The 20,000-nt window shown below is 46.0% G+C and overlaps 1 protein-coding gene across 3 annotated transcripts in view; it reads right to left on the reverse strand.

The window, feature by feature from the left end:
* raraa (retinoic acid receptor, alpha a) overlaps positions 1-20,000 on the reverse strand; it is a 207,309-nt gene that overhangs the window by 98,777 nt on the left and 88,532 nt on the right. For 2 of the 3 annotated variants that reach the window (XM_083787937.1, XM_083787936.1), the window contains exon 4: positions 2,672-3,526. In XM_083787937.1, the coding sequence (XP_083644063.1) occupies positions 2,672-2,825 (154 nt within the window). In that variant the 5' untranslated portion in view covers positions 2,826-3,526. Of the gene's footprint in view, positions 1-2,662; positions 3,527-20,000 lie in introns of those variants that run through there. The other variant, XM_083787935.1, reaches the window with a different exon arrangement.

Raw genomic sequence — 20,000 nt, forward strand, 5'->3', positions numbered from 1 at the left:
AGAGAGAGAGAGAGAGAGAGAGAGAGAGAGAGAGAGAGAGAGAGAGAGAGAGAGAGAGAGAGAGCGAGAAGAGAGATAAAGAGAGAGAGAGAGAGAGAGAGAGAGAGAGAGAGAGAGAGAGGAGAGATAGGAGAGAGAAACAGAGAGAGAGAGGAGAGAGAGAGCAACAAAGTGAGTAAGAGAGGAGGGGAAGGAGCCAGAGCCAGATGACCAGCTCTGTGTTCACATCTGTGCGTGTGTGTGTGTGATTCGTGGGATCCTGCCTTTTCTTACAGTCCCCCCCCCCCCGCCACTCCCCCCCCCCCCCCCCCCCAACCCACCGCTTCTATCCCAAAGTAAAGAGGTCCGGCCAGCCATCGTACATATGAACGCAGATTTACAGCATTGCCTCCCAGAGTAGCAGGGGAAACATCTGGATAGTTGCATATCATCTGCACATCCTCAGTTAATTTATCCACTTGTGACCCTGAGAGAGTATACAAACGCAACCAAATGGACCCGTAAGGGTCCACTTGCAGAATGAAATGAACTCCCAAGGATTTAACTGTGGAAGGGGACAGCTGACAGCGTGGCAGTGCACTGTATATACTACTTACAGATCCGTCTAGTCTTTTCATCACGCTGCTAAACCCCTGGTGGGCGGGGTCCCGTTTTACACTTGCAGAGTTTTTAATTAAGTCAGCCATTTGCATGCGTGTATACGGTGTCCTTGGTTATCTTGGTTAAGAAAGATAGAGCGTGAAGGAAAGTAAGTCAGTTAAAGGAGGACAGAGGGTGTAAAGGTTTTGCGCGTGCGCAAGAAAGTACTGTATGTATGTGTGTGTGTGTGTGTGTGTGTGTATGTGTGTGTGTGTGTGTGTGTGCGCGTGACTGCGTGCGCTTGTGCATGTGTGTGCGTGTGCGTGTGCGTGTGTGCGTGTGCGTGTGCGTGTGTGCGTGTGCGTGTGTGTGTGTGTGTGTGTGTGTGTGCGTGCGTGCACTGCATGGTCAGGAAGCTGTGGTGTCCCTGCATGGCTCTCTAGTGTTTACTGACAGGAAATGTTTGTCCAGGCCAAAGGGAAGGAACATTGCTGCCCCACATGGCAAGCACTGGGGAGAGGCCTGGACCACACGCACGCATGCCCGTGCACCCGCGCTCATGCACACACAGACACACACACACACAAACGCACGCACACACACACACACAAACAGCGAGTAACACAGTATACCAGCAGGTTAGTGCAACGAGGAATCTAATGAAAGTCAGAGGCGTGGTGAGTGCGTGCATATTATGTACGGTGTGTGTGTGTGTGTGTGTGTGTGTGTGCGTGTATGTGTGCATGCGTGTGTGCAGTGGAAGGTGCAGTATGTGACATTAAAGGAAGTAGGAGTAACTGCTCCGCACTTCCTCTAACTCTGCCAGATAGAAAGTCAATAGATTGACCCCGAGAAACCTTTAGCGGGCAAGGCCATAGTCCGCCAGGCCTGTCCAAAGAGCATACAGCGACACTGCCCGCCAACTCCACACGTAATCGCATTATTTAAATAGAGGATCTACAGTACAAGCTCACAATGCATTGAGACACATTGTAAGCGGCTCAGAGCAACTCTTTTCAAAATCTACAAAGTAACCCTAAGTCCGTTTTCAAATAATTGTAGTAGATAAGTCCGTTTTCAAATAATTGTAGTAGAAGTAAAAGTGCTGAAAACTGGAAATACACCAATAAAGTAAAAAATACCTCAAAATGGTACTTAAGTACAGAGAGTACTTGAGTAAATGCACTCAGCTACTTCACACCGCTGACGGCAGTCCTTGTCGTCGATAGTTCTGCGGCTGCCATGGCCAATCAATCAATTAGCTATAGGCAGGGGTTATCAATATGCGTTAGCTCGTTGTGTGGTGTGTGTGTGTGTTCCAGGGTGTACAGCTGGGATTCATACATTCAATGTACCCAGGTGCACTTTTCTGGTGGATTAAATCAGACATTGCAATTGGAGTTTAGTTTGGTTGTTTGTTTTGGGAGGTTTTGTTTTCAACGTTTGACATGGAGAATTGGAGATGTCTAAAAAACATAAAAAGATGAGTACACTGACAGGATATGAAAGGCTATATGTATACATCTGTTGATGGAACGTGCAGCGATGATGGACATGATGTAACTGCTGATTCTCAGGAGGTTTATTTTGGGATAAGGCTGCAAGGTTTGTGTTCCCCAAATAAAGAGCCATTTTCTTCTGGTCTCTTATCCATGTGATCTAGGGTGACGTTCCATTTGTTACACACACACACACACACACACACACACACACACACACACACACACACACACACACACACACACACACACACACACACACACACACACACACACACACACACACACACACACCTTTCATGTAAGAGATCTAAACAGGACAAGATGAAAGGCAAGAACACTCGTACCAATGGTAATATGTAGACGAATGCATGCACGCACAATCATGGGTAAACCCATGGACACACAAGGTACAGACTCCAAACTGTCTCCCTTCAATCTTTCAGAGGTAACACACAGCCGACTGAGCGGAACACTGGAACAGGGACAGGTCATATCAAGGCATACACGTCAGTAGCAGTCAAATCACTCCTCGATTGGAGAACATTACACCAAAGACAAATCGGGCACATTGAGACACTTACAGTACTTACTGGCTGGCGAGGGGGTGCTGTAGCCGCTGATGGACAGGCCAGGCAGGGCCGGAGGCGACAGTCCCCCCAGCACGTGGGGGAAAAAATAGGAATAGGGAGGCATGGGGAAACCGTTGAGGTGCGGGCCAGGCACCGGGTTACCCTTCCCAGCCATGATCCCGGCCCAATCCAGCTGGAGTCCAAAGCCCTCACTTGGGGAGAGAATAATGCAACGAACTGGAGTCCAAATGGAAACGAGCGTTGATTTAATCCCCCATGCAGATGACGGATGTACGGGTATCCCAGTAGGCCGCCGGTTGAAGCGTGGCTATCCCCAAAAGGGTCCCAGTTTGCTCAGGGAATGTGCGTGCCCGAGCGGTTGAGTGAGCGAGCAGAGCGAGCAAACAAAAATAAAGAGAGAGAGAGAGAGAGAGAGAGAGAGAGAGAGAGAGAGAGAGAGAGAGAGAGAGAGAGGGAGAAATAAAAGCAGGGGATTTAACAGGGTTTAGGCCGTCCTTTCTCTGGTATTGTGAGGCGAGCTGAAAGCCCTTATTTGCGCGAGGCGTCGGGCAGGGTGAAGTTTAGCAAGGCCATTTTTTATCTTAACGACACAAGGACAGAGAAACGGAGAGAGGGCAAGTCGAGTCAGGAGAAGGTGGCTTTGATGACTGCCGTCTGGGGCTGTCAGGAGTGGCGATAGTGGTGATAGGGGGGTTGCCGGTGGTTCTGCAGCTCTCATACGGAGTGCAGAATCACTCTTCCACTCTGCAGTAAAGCACTTCGAAGGAATGTACAGCTCACATGATGCCAGTACGAGATAGCCCTCTCCTTGGTTTGGCCCCCTTGGTATCCTCCTCTGAGTCTTTTAGTGTTTACCTACAGAGAGAGAGAGAGAGAGAGAGAGAGAGAGAGAGAGAGAGAGAGAGAGAGAGAGATTTGAGTTTGTAAGTGACAAGTTAAAGAGGCTCATTTCCCCTTGTGTGTAAGATCTTGAGCAAAACAGTTATTTTCTTTTTGACACTAATTAATGGTAACGTCTCATCTGAAATGTTGCAAAAACACACCATCCGGCTTAATTATCTAATGGAGCATTAAAACCATGAGCAGCAGTGGGTGTGTGTGATGTGTCTTCACAGCTCTGTGCTGTGATCCACATACTCATTAACAACTGCGAGAGTGCAAACATGAGGGGAGAGGAGTCAATAAGGCGTACATGAAAACAGCAACACAAAAGAAAACTTTGCTAATTGCAGTTGTGGAGGAGGAAAAAAAACCCATGAGGTGTTCCCCAAGGACCCACTCTGTGTCCACTGGAGACTTCCACTTGGCAGTGTGTTTACTTGTGGGTGTGTAACACCAAGATGTGCACGTGTATAATTCTACAGCTTACACTGGGCCACAATAAAACACAAGACTGACTCTACCCGAGTCTGTGCATTGACTGCATTTCCTCTTTCTGGAGGCTGTCAATCACAGTGTGATTGATATTACAATGTTTACATACATTTAACATTCTGATATTCTGATTCAGTCCAATTAACCCATTCTGACCTGAGATCAGATTCATACGAGGTTTCCACTGGACACATACTGGTCTGATTAACCCATTCTGACCTGAGATCAGATTCTAAAAATGTCAGTCGTTCTTCGATATTTTTCAATAGCTAAAGCATAACATGCATGCTAACACCAAAAGGGGTGCCTGCCCAGAATGGGTTAAGTACAATACATACAGTATGTTAGTTAGTTAGTTAGTTTCATTTATTGTCCACGTGTGGAAATTCGTCTTCGGTCTCAAACAGTAAAAAACAAACGGTTACAACAACAGCAACAACACTTAACACAATTATTTTCTCATGGCAAAAAGTGCAGGACAACAGTGGCAGATACATTGGAAAAGAAAACTAATCTAGCGAGACATGGTATCATTTAGTGCCTTAATGGCATTTGGTATGAAAGAATTTTTAAAAATGTTACGGTTAGCTCTTGGTACTTTGTACCGTCTACCAGAGGGAAGTAGTTGGAACTCGCTGCAGAGTGGATGAGAGGGGTCGTTTGCTATCTTGATAGCTTTTTTACGAAGTACCTCCTTGTAGATACAGCCTAATTGTTGCTGTCTCTTCCCAATTATTTTTGAGGCTAGATTTACTATTCGCTGCAGCTTGCTTCTTCCTTTGACATTTAGATTGCCAAACCACATTGCCATGTTAAAAGTCAAGATTCCCTCTATCAGGTTTTTATAGACTGTTTCCATGATATGCTTGCTCACTCTAAAGGAGTTGAGCTTGCGTAGTAGGTGGAGGCGTTGGTTACAAGTTTTAAAAATCTGGTCAGTATTTTCACTGAAATTGAGTTTGCTGTCAATATATGTGCCTAAGTATTTAAAAGTGTCTACTACCTCCACTATTTGTCCACCAATTGTGCACAGGTTCTGCACAGGTTCCTTTTCATGAATGACAAGTTCTTTTGTTTTTGTCACATTGATCCCTAAGGAGCTTTTATCGCACCAGTTCTGAAGAGATAACACATGCTTAGGACTTTATCGTTTTGATGCTTTGTGTGCACATATTTGACATTGTTGCAAACATTGTTTTATCAATCACAGTGATTTATACATAATGTTTAATATTAAAATATTATAATAGCTAACTTTCTATCACACCAAGTAGATTCCAAACAAATAACTGTATGACCATGAGGAAATTAGGGGAAATTCCTATCCGACCCATGGGCATGGCCACGGTCTCAGGTCCTATCCGACCCATGGGCATGGCCACGGTCTCAGGTCCTATCCGACCCATGGGCATGGCCACGGTCTCAGGTCCTATCTGACCCATGGGCATGGCCACGGTCTCAGGTCCAGACCCATGGGCATGGCCACGGTCTCAGGTCCTATCCGACCCATGGGCATGGCCACGGTCTCAGGTCCTATCCGACCCATGGGCATGGCCACGGTCTCAGGTCCTATCCGACCCATGGGCATGGCCACGGTCTCAGGTCCAGACCCATGGGCATGGCCACGGTCTCAGGTCCAGACCCATGGGCATGGCCACGGTCTCAGGTCCTATCCGACCCATGGGCATGGCCACGGTCTCAGGTCCTATCCGACCCATGGGCATGGCCACGGTCTCAGGTCCAGACCCATGGGCATGGCCACGGTCTCAGGTCCTATCCGACCCATGGGCATGACCACGGTCTCAGGTCCAGACCCATGGGCATGGCCACGGTCTCAGGTCCAGACCCATGGGCATGGCCACGGTCTCAGGTCCTATCCGACCCATGGGCATGGCCACGGTCTCAGGTCCAGACCCATGGGCATGGCCACGGTCTCAGGTCCTATCCGACCCATGGGCATGACCACGGTCTCAGGTCCAGACCCATGGGCATGGCCACGGTCTCAGGTCCAGACCCATGGGCATGGCCACGGTCTCAGGTCCTATTCCACCCATGGGCATGGCCACGGTCTCAGGTCCAGACCCATGGGCATGGCCACGGTCTCAGGTCCTATCCGACCCATGGGCATGGCCACGGTCTCAGGTCCAGACCCATGGGCATGGCCACGGTCTCAGGTCCTATCCGACCCATGGGCATGGCCACGGTCTCAGGTCCAGGCAGAGAATCAAACGTCTACTGTAGTGTACTCTACTCTACTCTACTCTACTGTACACGCACACTTGCACGCACACAGACACACACACACACACACACACACACACACACACACACACACACACACACACACACACACACAGACACAGACACAGACACAGACACACACACACACACACACACACACACACACACACACACACACACACACACACACACACACACACACACACACACACTGTGTGTGTGTGTGTTTACACCTGTAAACCTGTGATGCGACAATAACATTTATTCTGATTCTGATTGACAAATGACAGTTACTGAAACTCAGCCCCCAAATTGGGACACTGTGCACTCATTGCTTTCCCGGGAGAGCCTATTGCACAACAAGAGTACTAATGCTTTGTTTAATTGTTAATTACGTTTAATATGCATTAATGATTAAACCGCCAGTCCAATGATGGATCCAGTCAGTGTGCTGTGCCGATAGGGGCCCGGGAGCAGCCATTGTTTACCTATGTTTTGTCTCGGGAGTTTAGCAACACATTTTACCTATTTTCCTAACATGTATGGCAAATATAAAGCTGTTGGTAAATAAGAATGGGTGTTAAAATTCCATTATGCTGTGAAACGCATTCATAAGAGAAAGAGAGACAGAGAGAGAGAGAGAGCGATAGATTCAGTGACATAACATTTATGGTCGGATCCAATCAATTTCTAGTTAGTATAGGTGAGTTTATTTGTGTGGCTAGTGGATGCACGCATGCACACACGCATGCACGCACGCATGCACGCACGCATGCACGCACGCACGCACGCACGCACGCACGCACGCATGCACGCACGCACGCACGCACGCACGCACGCACGCACGCACGCACGCACGCACGCACGCACGCACGCACGCACGCATGCACACACGCATGCAAGCATGCATGCATGCACGCACGCAAGCCATTTATTATAAATAAATAGTAAATAATAATAATAATAAATAATGATTTAATATATACCACACCTTCCAGCCAAAACACAGGTCACAATTTTGTCCCCACTTTTGCGTCCTAACCAAAATCCTTATGTGTTAGATTAGATATATATTGTGCAACAGACAGACAGTATTCCCAACTTGCATGGTCCCTGCATAGGCCAGTGCCTGTCCAGTTTTAAAACAATAGACAAAATAGCACATTTATAAATGAGATCATTTCATTTCAGTATTGTTTTCTGGCATATATATATATATAACACATCAATTGCAATGCCAGGAATGATAGAACAGGGAAAAGTATGTATTCCCTTTGGAACAACTTGTCATTCAAGATACTGCATTCAATTTCATATCAGACTTGGCAAAATGAGAAAAGAAAGAAGGACCATATTCATTGCATTGCCGTAGCGGTTAGAGATGCACGTCTCTAGCTATATTGCCAGGTAGCTCTGCTGCGCATCTCGTTACAGCCAAAGCACTGCATAATTCATACGCACGGACGCTTTGATGAAAATTATATGACTTCATACTTCTGACTATAATGACCCTCTTTATGAAGCAGGGGATGTAATACAATGCACAGGCAGTACACTGTGCATGGGGCGACGGTGGCTCAGGGTGCCTGGATGGTAACCGTAAGGTTGCCAGTTCGAACCCGGGCTCCCCCAGAGTTACTGTCGAAGTGTCCTTGAGCAAGACACTGAACCCCTAATTGCTCCCGATGTGCTAGTTGGTGCCTTGCATGGTTTCCGCTGCCATCGGTGTATGAATGGGTGAATGTAATGCACAATCTCTGTAAAGCACTTTGGATAAAGGCGCTATATAAATGCACCATTTACTGTGAGAATACTTGGTGCCAGTTAAACAAAAGACTAATTTCTAATACACAAACAGTACGCATACACGCAGGTCCACACACACACACACACACACACACACACACACACACACACACACACACACACACACACACACACACACACACACACACACACACACACACACACACAATTACTATAGCCTACTTCTAAGGACATTATTTATGAATGCTATTTGTAACCCTAACGCCTATACATAGTTTCATGCCGGGGTTGCACATCAAACATAGCTTAGCAGCATGACACATTGTGCCCAGTGTGTGTGTGTGTGTGTGTGTGTGTGTGTGTGTGTGTGTGTGTGTGTGTGTGTGTGTGTGTGTAGCATGGAATATGACGATTGGCTGAGCACGGAATGTGATGATGTATGATGATAAGAGCACCCCTCACTTAACAAAAGTGTGATTTTTTTATATATGAGATACTTTTGAAAAAAGTGTTCTAATTGTTTTTAATTGATTGTTTATACTTTTTTTTAATCTGTTGAAATAATACCAATAATATTAAATATCCGAAACAGTGCTCTAAATGCTTAAAGCCCTAATCCTCCTAACTCTAACACCAACCTGAATATTTTCCTAATTGTAAGCCTAATTCCCCAAATCCTTTCTTTCTTTAAACAACCACAAAGGACCAGGAAAATTGTGTGCTCACACAGACTATTTCTCAGATTCTACTACAGTATACTTACAGACCACATACTGCAATACTTACATTTTGGCCATCATAAGCACACCTCTCTCACCCTCCAGTGACTGACTGACTGACTGACTGAGTACAGAAATGAGACGGAAAATATGTAATGTAGTAAAGTTCTGTAGTAAAACTCCACGGGCGTGCGACATTGAGAAAGCGTTGAGCGACACGTTTTTTTCCTCCAGTTTGAGAACGCGTCAGTTTCGTCAAGTAACACTATAAATTAGCCACAGCAGTGGAGGTAAGAGCCTCAGAATGGCTGGCTCTTCTCCCAGACCCCACAAGACTCAAGACTATCGAGGCTGCATTTGATTACAGCTTCACACGCCCATCTATGTCTGCCTGTGTGAGTGTCTGAAAGTTGACTCTGTATACATGCTGAGTGAACGGTTATTTATGGGAATGAGTTTGGCGAAAAATATGTATGTGTGAGTGTGTCACATTCATGAATGCCCTATTTTATACACGCAAAAGTATGGAAAGTAGCTTATCTACATATAGCTGATCCGGGCTCACACGGCCTACTACGACGTGTTGTTTTTTAGAATTTAGAATATTATGAAATGTTTTGCCTATAATGACATGTCCAAAATAGAGTTACAGTACCAGGTTGAAAGTGGGTCAGTCTGTCATTTAACCAATGAAAAGTATTACGAGTTTAAGAGTTTCTGACCAACTTATAACTACATACATCAGTTTCTTTAAAGTTTCTAAAAAGGTTACTAATTAGTAGATTTGTATTATTATTACAAAAGCCCTTATATACATTTGGGCCATTTAAAAATAGCAGATCTACTATAGCAGAGCTCACTGTGACGCATTGTGAGCTTGTAGATCTACTATTTCCGATAGATATAGGTCTACATTTGAAAACTTGAAATGGGACTTTCTGAATAATTGATATGCTTATATACTTTATGTGCATTTCGATGCCATTCCATTTGTACACTTGTACCTTTTAAATTCCGGTCTTTTACTTGAAACAGAATATCTCTATATAGCAGTATTGATACTTTTACTTTAGTAAACATGTGAGTACTTTTTCCACCACTGCTGAAAAGTTAAGTTTTTTTTTCTTTTACATATAGTACATAAGGTTATAGGATCCGACAGTGCTGATTGGTCACAGGCTGCTCATCCCCATGCAGTCAACCAGCTAGCGCGTGTAGCGCCATGATACGTCTCTTCATCAGCCTGAGAGCTGCCTTTATGGGGCGAGCCATGTATTAAGCGCCTTATTTTTATTGATCGCCACCAAAGTGCTCTCCAATCACCCTGTCGCTGTGTGCCGGACCGATGCACGTGGGGCTGCTGTTGTAAAAAGTAAAGGGGCAATGCAGAGAGGGAGTACAGGGGTGGAGCGGGCCAGTTATGGGGGCTTCTGTGGGACTTGTGGGGGCAAGGGGCGTGTTTGTATTAGGCAAAGAGCTTTAATAGCATTTTTTAAAAGCCCAAGGGAGCAGGATATTGTTTAATTTAACTTTTAAAGCCCCCACCCCCTCTCTCTCTCCTGTCAAGCCACCTGTTTAACTAGGTTGGATTTAGAGTCACGAGAACACCCCATTCGTCCATCTCCAAAACTATTTTACATCATGTTTGACCGAAAAATATAACACATCACAATTGCGTAGATATGGTTGGACAAATGGACAAACAACATGGCCTCGTTTCCCGTCTTTATCTTGGCTGGAGCGAGGCGTTGACGGAGAAGGCCTGGTGATGATTTCAACAATGAGATCGGTGTTTATGCTTGGGAGATATTCTGCCTAACTGCATCATCAACAAACAATTAAAAGAAAGCAAAGAGCAGATGGGACATACACACGAACATCGACGCTGAGATTCATCGTGTTGACCGATTCACATGACAGAGCCCTGTACAGCGGTAACGTGCAATCATGTGCCATGCATTGGCTTTTCACATTGGCATCATCAACATGTAAAATACAAAAGCATTGTCAGCCGCTGCGATTGGAGCGGGGTGAAAGTCGCATTTTCAGATGTGATGTAGCACCCATGGGCGACAGAATCTGAGAACCGAGCAGAAAGACGAACCAAACCAACTAGCGTCATTGGGGAGAGGCAGGAAATGGGCCAGTTACCTCAATTTTATCATCACACCATCTTGCGTTCAGAGGCCATATCGAACCGCAAGCCTCAGCTATAGTCCTCTGAGATAAACATCTGAGCTTTGTTGTTCTAAACTGGTGGTATATACCTCAACGCAATCTTCTGACTAAGAGGCTACGATCTCTCTGTCCCAAGCTGAGTTTACAGAGTTCACACCGCTGCACTGCTGTCGTTTGGTGGTGTGGAAATCAAGCATGCATAAGGCAGAAAAAAAAGGGGAAGATGCTGTGAATAAAAGAATGACGCTGGTCGACTCGAAGCACGCCGACCTCTGCCTGACGTAATTTCCCAGTTGGAGCTGTGGTTGCTGTGTGATTGGAGAGATGACCTGTAGGCCCTGCTCTGTACACAGCTGTGTTCACCACCAGGCAGCTCCACTGGAGTGACTGTACACTGAGACACGAGCAGCAGGCCAAACAATGTCTCAATGTATGGCTTTGGGAAAACACAGAGGCCTGTAAACGGAGTCTGACGGGAGCAACTCAGGCATTTCAAACACACTCAATCAAATCAATGCCTTTCTTTTTGCTCGCACTAAACTGTGTGTGTGTGTGTGTGTGTGTGTGTGTGTGTGTGTGTGTGTGTGTGTGTGTGTGTGTGTGTGTGTGTGTTGTGTGTGAAAGAGAAAGAGAGAGAGATTCACGCACACGCACAGAGGCACAAACATCACATCACAGCAGAGTGTGGACAGAAGTAGAATGTAATTGAGCACCCATATAATCCTCTTGCCAGTGTTGAAGGCAAAACACACAGGGGGATCACACGCATACAGTACACGCACGTGCACTGGCACATGCACACGCACCCAGAGCTGAAGCTCTCAGATATAAGCGGAATCAAGCCATGACCGAGCTTTCATATAATCTGCCTCTAAAACTGCACACGCCAACACCAGAGCTGGGGGAAAGCTGCTGACGTGCACTCTATACGTCCTCAGACACCCTTGTCAATGTGCATATGCCCATCACACACACATGCAGTACACATGCATCGCATCCAGCCATCCCCCATTGCATAGCGTGCATGACACCCATGCATGCATGCACAGGCTGCCGCTGAAACCGGAAAACACGTATTTCTCTCAATATATTGACACTAAACTGCACTGGTTCCTAAACACTGGGAACTAGTGGGAACCCATTAGTTCCCATTCTTTTTTGTTTCCAAAGATTCCCTAAAAACATTCTATGTTTGGGTTTTTTCAGATGAAGAAAATCAAGAAACCAAAGAAAGATCTAAGAAATTCCATAAATTAGACAACAATGTTTGTTGTAACATGTATGCATATGTAACAGTGGACCCCTAATGGGCAATTGTTACACTCTCGGCCTCTCGGGTAAAATGCACTCAGGATTTTACTGTGTAGTGTGTGCACAGACACATTATATGTCTAACATTAACACATGAACAAAACAGAGGCATGATTTGTTATCATGCCTCATACCGATCCACACATACTGGCACACAAATCATAAAGCTGCACTCTCTCTCTTACTCACACGTACGCGTGCACATGGTCACGCACGCGCACACACACACACACACACACACACACACACACACACACACACACACACACACACACACACACACACACACACACACACACACACACACACACACACACACACACACACACACACAAACACACACAGTCATTTCTCCTCTATTCTTCTCAGTATCCAGGCAGAGACCTCCTCCCATCCCTGTGATGTATGTGTTTTACATTATCCATGCATGATACGCTTGACACTCAAGGTCGTTGGTGAAGGAGAGGAGAGGAGAGGAGAGGAGAGGAGAGGAGAGGAGAGGAGAGGAGAGGAGAGGAGAGGAGAGGAGAGGAGAGGAGAGGAGAGGAGAGGAGAGGAGAGGAGAGGAGAGGAGAGGAGAGGAGAGGAGAGGAGAGGAGAGGAGGTTTTGGGTAGGCATCGTAACAAAATGCTCACCGTCACAGTCAACAAACATGCCACACTGTTGCGCGCACACGCACACGCGCACACACACACACACACACACACACACACACACACACACACACACACACACACACACACACACACACACACACACACACACACTAACATGGCGGCACAACAGATGCATATAACAGTGCATTCTGTTTAAACATTTAGTGGATGCTTGACTGTTCTTGATCGTAAAGATATACGTCGGTGATGTAAGAAGTGGACGGTGACACTCAGGGCCGGGCCATTAGAGCACTCTCTTTCAAAAGGTCTAAAGGCATATATACTGTACCATATCTAACCACTATAAGAGCTACAGCCTACAACTGGCTTCGGTTCACCGGGGAGCCACTGTATACCGTAAGTGCCTACTGTTGCCGCGTGCGTATATGGAAAACGGCTCCTGAGCGAAAGCAGCATGTGATCATTTACAATAGATAAGAGAGACAGGAGGCATCTGAATAAACACATACTGCGGGGCCACTTGTGCTGGCGCTGCATGCGCTCTCTGCATATGTGTGCACAAATGGCGGAGAGGGTTAGAGGTCACAGGGGAGGGCCTGTGATGCTGCGCAAGCAGGAGCAACATGACTGTAATGGGCTGTGACAGCCGATGTGGAATTAATAATTGAAAAGACGAAAAAAAAAGCAGAAAAAAAAAAAACAGCATGCAGGGTCAGGGCGGACGGACGGGCGGGCCAGCATGCCAAACAGGACCACAGGGAAGGACAGCTGCAGGCACATGTGAGCACACTGGGAGAGCATGGACATTTTGTGTGTGTGCTGCACAATGCACATGTGCATGTGCATGTGCGTGGCATTTGCGTGTGCGTGTGTAATAGAGTAGTAGACATACATACATACCTATAGTCTCTAAACATATAAAGTTCAAATAGGTGAGTATCACAAACACCAGCCATAATGGAATGGAGAAAGAAAAACACAACTCTTCAGAGGATGACACACACACACACACACACACACACACACACACTCGTATTCGTATATACACACACACAAACGCATCCCTGCTGACATTAAAATGGCCATGATGTTGGTGTTGCCAACGCTACAAAGGTCAAGTGGATTAGTAATGGCAGCTAGCGGTCAATGATGACATTAGCAATATACTGAATATACTGTGCTGGGGTTGAGTTCGCTATCTATTACACTATACAGTATGGCTCAATATGTATAGTGTTCTACTTCTGTGGCATTAGCGATAACGCAGTACACTATAATTATGACTTTGAGCAGATAGCTCTAGAGTGTACTTGTGTTTAATAGCGGCTATAAGAATATTAGCTTGACTTCAAAGACCTACTGTACAAGTCTGAAATGTTCTATGGAGAATGTTGTTGCTGTGGGTTCAGCGGAGTGTAATTGCATTATGCAATGATAAGTGATAAACTAGGCGATACAGTGAACTGCTTGGCCATTAAAACAATTATATGAGCCAGTTGAGTGCAATGTAGTGCGGTTTACAACAAAGCACCCTGAGGTGAGAGCTATTGAAGGGGAGAAACACGCTGAAAACTGTCCTTGAATGTCCTTAGCAAGCGTGCCGCGTTGGACAGCTCATGCTGTATGAATTAGGCTCTTTCCTTTACATATTTTATATGAATATGAGCGCTTTGCTGTGCATGCCGTTTCATATAAAATAGATGGTGTTTAACATGTCATACTGTACATACAAGCTTGCCAGTCCTCATTCTATCCTTTTCATATATCCTCCAAACATAAAAACACACTTTACAAGAAATCACCACTTAAACCCAAGGCTTCCGATACATTACTCATAATTTCCATAAATGAAACGGCCTACATTGAAAAACTCTGCTGGATTTCCGTAGAACCTCATTCAAGGAAGGAAGGCTAAGATGCTCCAGCCTTTTGACAGGTCGTGCAGAGTTATCACAGCCACTGTATGTGCTGTAGGCTCCAGCTCTGTCATATATGTCTTGCCAGTGGTATTATGGGAGCCGCTCAGGCACGATGCACTGAAACTTTTATGAGGAGAGCGGCGTGGGAGGACATATACGTCACCAGTGGGACATGAGAAAGTGGGAGCGGATGCACGTATGTGTGTGTTTGTGCCCTCGCAAATGCACATACAAGCATATTTTTATATGCTGCATACTGAGAAGCCGTGTGCGTGCGTGCGTGCGTGCGTGCGCGCGCGTCAAATACGCTTGCACATGTGTCAACAAGTGTGTGAGCGGGTGGATGCTGTGCTGTGCAGTCATGCATACCTCAGCCTTCATTGGAGTGAGCGACAGTGTGTGCGCTAATGTGTGTGCTGTGTCATGTCCCCAATTACCACTTGTGTGTCATATGAGTGCCCCCGAGACCGCCTTACAGTACATTGCTTTTACTGTACATTAGCGGCTCATATGGCATGGGTTTTAAATATACAGGAGAGTACATGTACCGTGACTAGTTCAAAGGCTATAGGGCAGGCCGTAGCAGGGGTCGGCAACCTTTCTGACATGAAGTGCCATGCTTTCACTTTCATGATAGTCAGTGTGCCATATCAATTATGACACCACGTCGGAAAAAAACCAAACTGACAGCTTATTTTGATTGTCCATGCGCTATACATAACAACCTGGATTTGTTTGTTCTTCTTTAGAAATGTGTTCTCTCACATGTAAGGATCATTAGACTATACAGTAACCCTATCTCCCAGACTCTCTCCCCAGTCAGAGCTAGGAGTTTGAATGAATGTAGAATTATGTGCAGGATGTAATTTGTATATAGATGGGAGGGGACTTCGAATAACTGACTTTTTTTGAATAATAAGAAACAAGAAATGATGACACAGTCAAATTCGTCAGGTGAAACAAGCGCTGTCTCCGTCAGTTACTTACTCGAGCACTTTCCATTCTCAATCTCCATATAACTGGTCCTCGTGAATGCTCATTTCTACCATGTCTGCCTACTCGGTCTGTGTCTCAGAGGTGGGAGGAAACATATGCCTTCAAGGACAACAACAATGTTGTACATTCTATGGGGAGTAACATTTGCAAAGTGGTTTGACTTTCAAATAGTGTGGGTGTGTGTGGGTGTGATGGGTTCGTCTGAGGACGACCTAGAGAGAGAGAGTGTGATGGGCGGGGTTATCACAGTGGGCTATGCTATATGATACTGTAGCGGTATGTACATGTAGGCAGCCTTCTTCATTGTTGTTCATACTTTCAGTTTGGACATGCAGTATACAGCTTATTTTCAAATATCCTATCCTACTAAGTCTCTTTTAATTTTGAGTAATAATAGAAAAACAAGTCTGAATTTGTACTTTCTCTAGGACTAGAGTGCATTAAAGAGAATACAATGAGGTCTACCATTAACAGCAAATCATTCACTCCAACTTTTAGCACTGGTGCAAGCACACTTTTATCTAACATCTGATTTGAATTATGGAGGAATATGCCAAAATTGATAAATCAAGTAATTTCTTAAATTACTTGTAGCGTAGATATATTTCGTAGCATAGATATAACTTGAATCATGTTTGTTTGGTTAAGAGTAACTCAATCCGTGAGTACTTTTTAGTGACCTACTTCTTTGGATGCAACATCTAGGGCATTTCTTATTATTCAGATGTTATTGAAATTGCAGTGCTTCCACTGTAACACAATTTAATAAAACATTTAGACAGATTTTGTGATTATTTATTAACCATCTTGATTAGACTCACAAATATGAAAAACAAAATGGTTTTATTGTATATTTATTATATTATTTGAACTGACAAGGGCATTCTAAAATCATATTATATTTGTCAATATAAGTTATAGTTGCGGTTATACGTAGAACAAATGTAAGTTTGCAATTAATTGTGAATTGTCACACAAATAATTGTGATTAACGATTGTGTTTTGGCATTGAACATACTGTATGAATGAAGAATAACTTTCTGTTTGCCTGGTCATCAAAGAATGCACAGGGAAAATACAACAAAGAATTGAAATATACAAAGAAATGCCTTTTACTTAAAAAAGGTTAAAAAACGAATTGCTGAAATAGCTGATCTACAAGCTTACAATGTGTCACAAAGCCGCGATTATGTAATAATTGTGACAGGCCTAGTAGAGCATTGAAAAATATCAACATTGTTTCCCATATGATAATCCATTATCTGACATCAGGCTATGGTCTGAGTCAGAGTCTGAGTGGTTTGGAGAAGGAGTAAGTGGGGGCTCGTCCTCTTGGGTGACAGAGGAGTAAGTGGGGGATCGTCCTGTTGGGTGACAGAGGAGTAAGTGGGGGCTCGTCCTGTTGGGTGACAGAGGAGTAAGTGGGGGCTCGTCCTCTTGGGTGACAGAGGAGTAAGTAGGGGATCGTCCTCTTGGGTGACAGAGGAGTAAGTAGGGGATCGTCCTCTTGGGTGACAGAGGAGTAAGTAGGGGATCGTCCTCTTGGGTGACAGAGGAGTAAGTGGGGGCTCGTCCTCTTGGGTGACAGAGGAGTAAGTGGGGGCTCGTCCTCTTGGGTGACAGAGGAGTAAGTGGGGGCTCGTCCTCTTGGGTGACAGAGGAGTAAGTGGGGGCTCGTCCTCTTGGGTGACAGAGGAGTAAGTGGGGGCTCGTCCTCTTGGGTGACAGAGGAGTAAGTGGGGGCTCGTCCTCTTGGGTGACAGAGGAGTAAGTGGGGGATCGTCCTGTTGGGTGACAGAGGAGTAAGTGGGGGCTCGTCCTCTTGGGTGACAGAGGAGTAAGTGGGGGATCGTCCTCTTGGGTGACAGAGGAGTAAGTGGGGGATCGTCCTCTTGGGTGACAGAGGAGTAAGTGGGGGATCGTCCTCTTGGGTGACAGAGGAGTAAGTGGGGGATCGTCCTCTTGGGAGACAGAGGAGTCAGTGGGGGATCGTCCTCTTGGGTGACAGAGGAGTAAGTGGGGGCTCGTCCTCTTGGGTGACAGGCCACTAACTGCGGTGCAGGGAGACTAAAGGGTGCTAAGTGCGCATCCGGGATGGTGAGAACCCACCTCCGTTTTACCAGCGCCCCCCCGTGGGGTGAAGCCACTTGTCAGCAGAGTGGGCCGAGTGACATTTCTGTCTCCCCTGAAAAAGGTCAGGCTCTAATTATCTCAAATGCCAGCGAGCATTGCACCTGCAAAATATAAGCCAACGGATGAGCTGTGTGTGTGTGTGTATGTGTCATGGATTTATTCAGTCTGAATACTGTTGTGGTTGTGCGTGCAGAACTACAGAGCATCTGCGCACAGATACACGCACGTACGCACGCACACACGCACAGAAGCCGTGCCTATCCACGTCACGAAAATCCTTAACAGTGGACTGCCCACTCTGCCCTTAAAGACTATCACATGAAGACATTTAATGACTCTTATCTGCATCACATGGTGGGCCCACAACCCCAGGAAAACCAGCAGCTTCCAGGAACATCCATGTAAAAATAGACTATAGCGTACCTACATTGATAGACAGATTATAGAGCTATAGATAGGAAAGAGCAGCGTGTCCGCCAAATATGGGTCAGATTCGTCACCACGCGCAGCCAGCAGCCCAAATCTCCCTTCAACTTATCAAAGTATAAAACCACAAGTATGCATGATGAGCGACAGCATTATCAGGCATAAAACAAGCACAATTATTTCCGGGCCAGGGTGCGATTTGCGGTAAAATAGAAGGCCTATCTGGCGTAAAGTAAAGTGGCATGTCTGGTGTTTGCTTTCAAGCTGCTCCACTGTAACCGTTTAGCTCTGTCAATATTTGTGGGGGCTATGGTAACGGAATGCACCCACACCCACGAAAACATGCTGCCCGGTGCACACGCACATGCACACACACGCACACAGTCACACACACACACACGCACACGCGCACACATACGCACGCACACACTCCCACACACACACGCACACATACGCACGCACACACTCCCACACACGCACGTACACACACTCCCACACATTGCAGAGAAAGTCCCACATACATTCGAAGGAGGTGGGAGAGACAAAGGGCTATAGATCATCTGTCTGTGTGTGTGTGTGTGTGTGTGTGTGTGTGTGTGTGTGTGTGTGTGTGTGTGTGTGTGTGTGTGTGTGTGTGTGTGTGTGTGTGTGTGTGTGTGTTTTAGCGCATGCATGCACGCCACCGTGCTCGCTACTTGCAACTTGTTCATTGTGTCCAGGCTTCTCTCTCTCTCTCTTTCTTTTTGTTGTTTTCTTTTCTTCTTTTTTTTGTGGCATTTTCTCTCGTTCTGAGAAAACACGAAGGGCTGGTCCCTACTGTTTACACAGCTGGCTCCGTGGAAAGGATTGCTTAATATGAAATATGAAGAGAGCAGAGAGGTGAGAGGGAGCGGGGAAGAAAAGAAGGAAACTAGCCAAGAGCGGAGCAGGAGGAGTGGGTGGTGCTGGGGGATAATAGGCGGACACAGAGAGGGAGCTAAAGGCTAAATGTACTCTGGATAGAGAGACTGCGAGATATACAGAGACAAGGGAGGGCGGGCTGGGAGTGAAAGTGAAATTCCGAGGGAAACAACGTAGAGGAGAGAGATAGAGCAGGGGGGGGGGGGGGGGGGGAGTGTGCATGGCGAGTAAAAGAACACACAGAGTGAAGTGAGAAAGAATACAGCCGTGCGAGCCAACAAGGAAGAGGGCGAGTGGCGAGGCAAACAGAGTCAACGCAGAACAAAAAGCCCTGAGGTTCTCTGTTGGGGTGTTAGCCATACATACGCCCTGAGGTCTGGGTCTGGTTATTCTTCTCCCATTAGCCACACAGCACACCACTACCTCATCAAACCTGTGTAGCTGTCCCCTTCCTTCTCCTGCACATTAAAACGCAGAGGAGGGCCCTGCTGTACTGTATGTACTGTATATCTTACACCCAGCGCAGACACGCAAGTGTCATTGCTAGTTTATAACCAAGGCTGGCAGCTGGCATTTTCATGCCCAGTGCCCAGATTGTGTAAGTACCAAACGCACTTGCGCCCAGTGGGTGTTGGTCAGGCAAATTGTTGGCGCATTGCCGTCTTACATGAAGTGAGAAAAATCAGAAAGCGGTCAGGCCTTTATAGACCAGTATTATTCGTATTAATAGTGATTGATAAGAATAAG

The sequence above is a fragment of the Protomyctophum parallelum genome (assembly GCF_964188405.1).
Source record: "Protomyctophum parallelum genome assembly, chromosome: 17".
Lineage (NCBI taxonomy): Eukaryota > Metazoa > Chordata > Actinopteri > Myctophiformes > Myctophidae > Protomyctophum > Protomyctophum parallelum.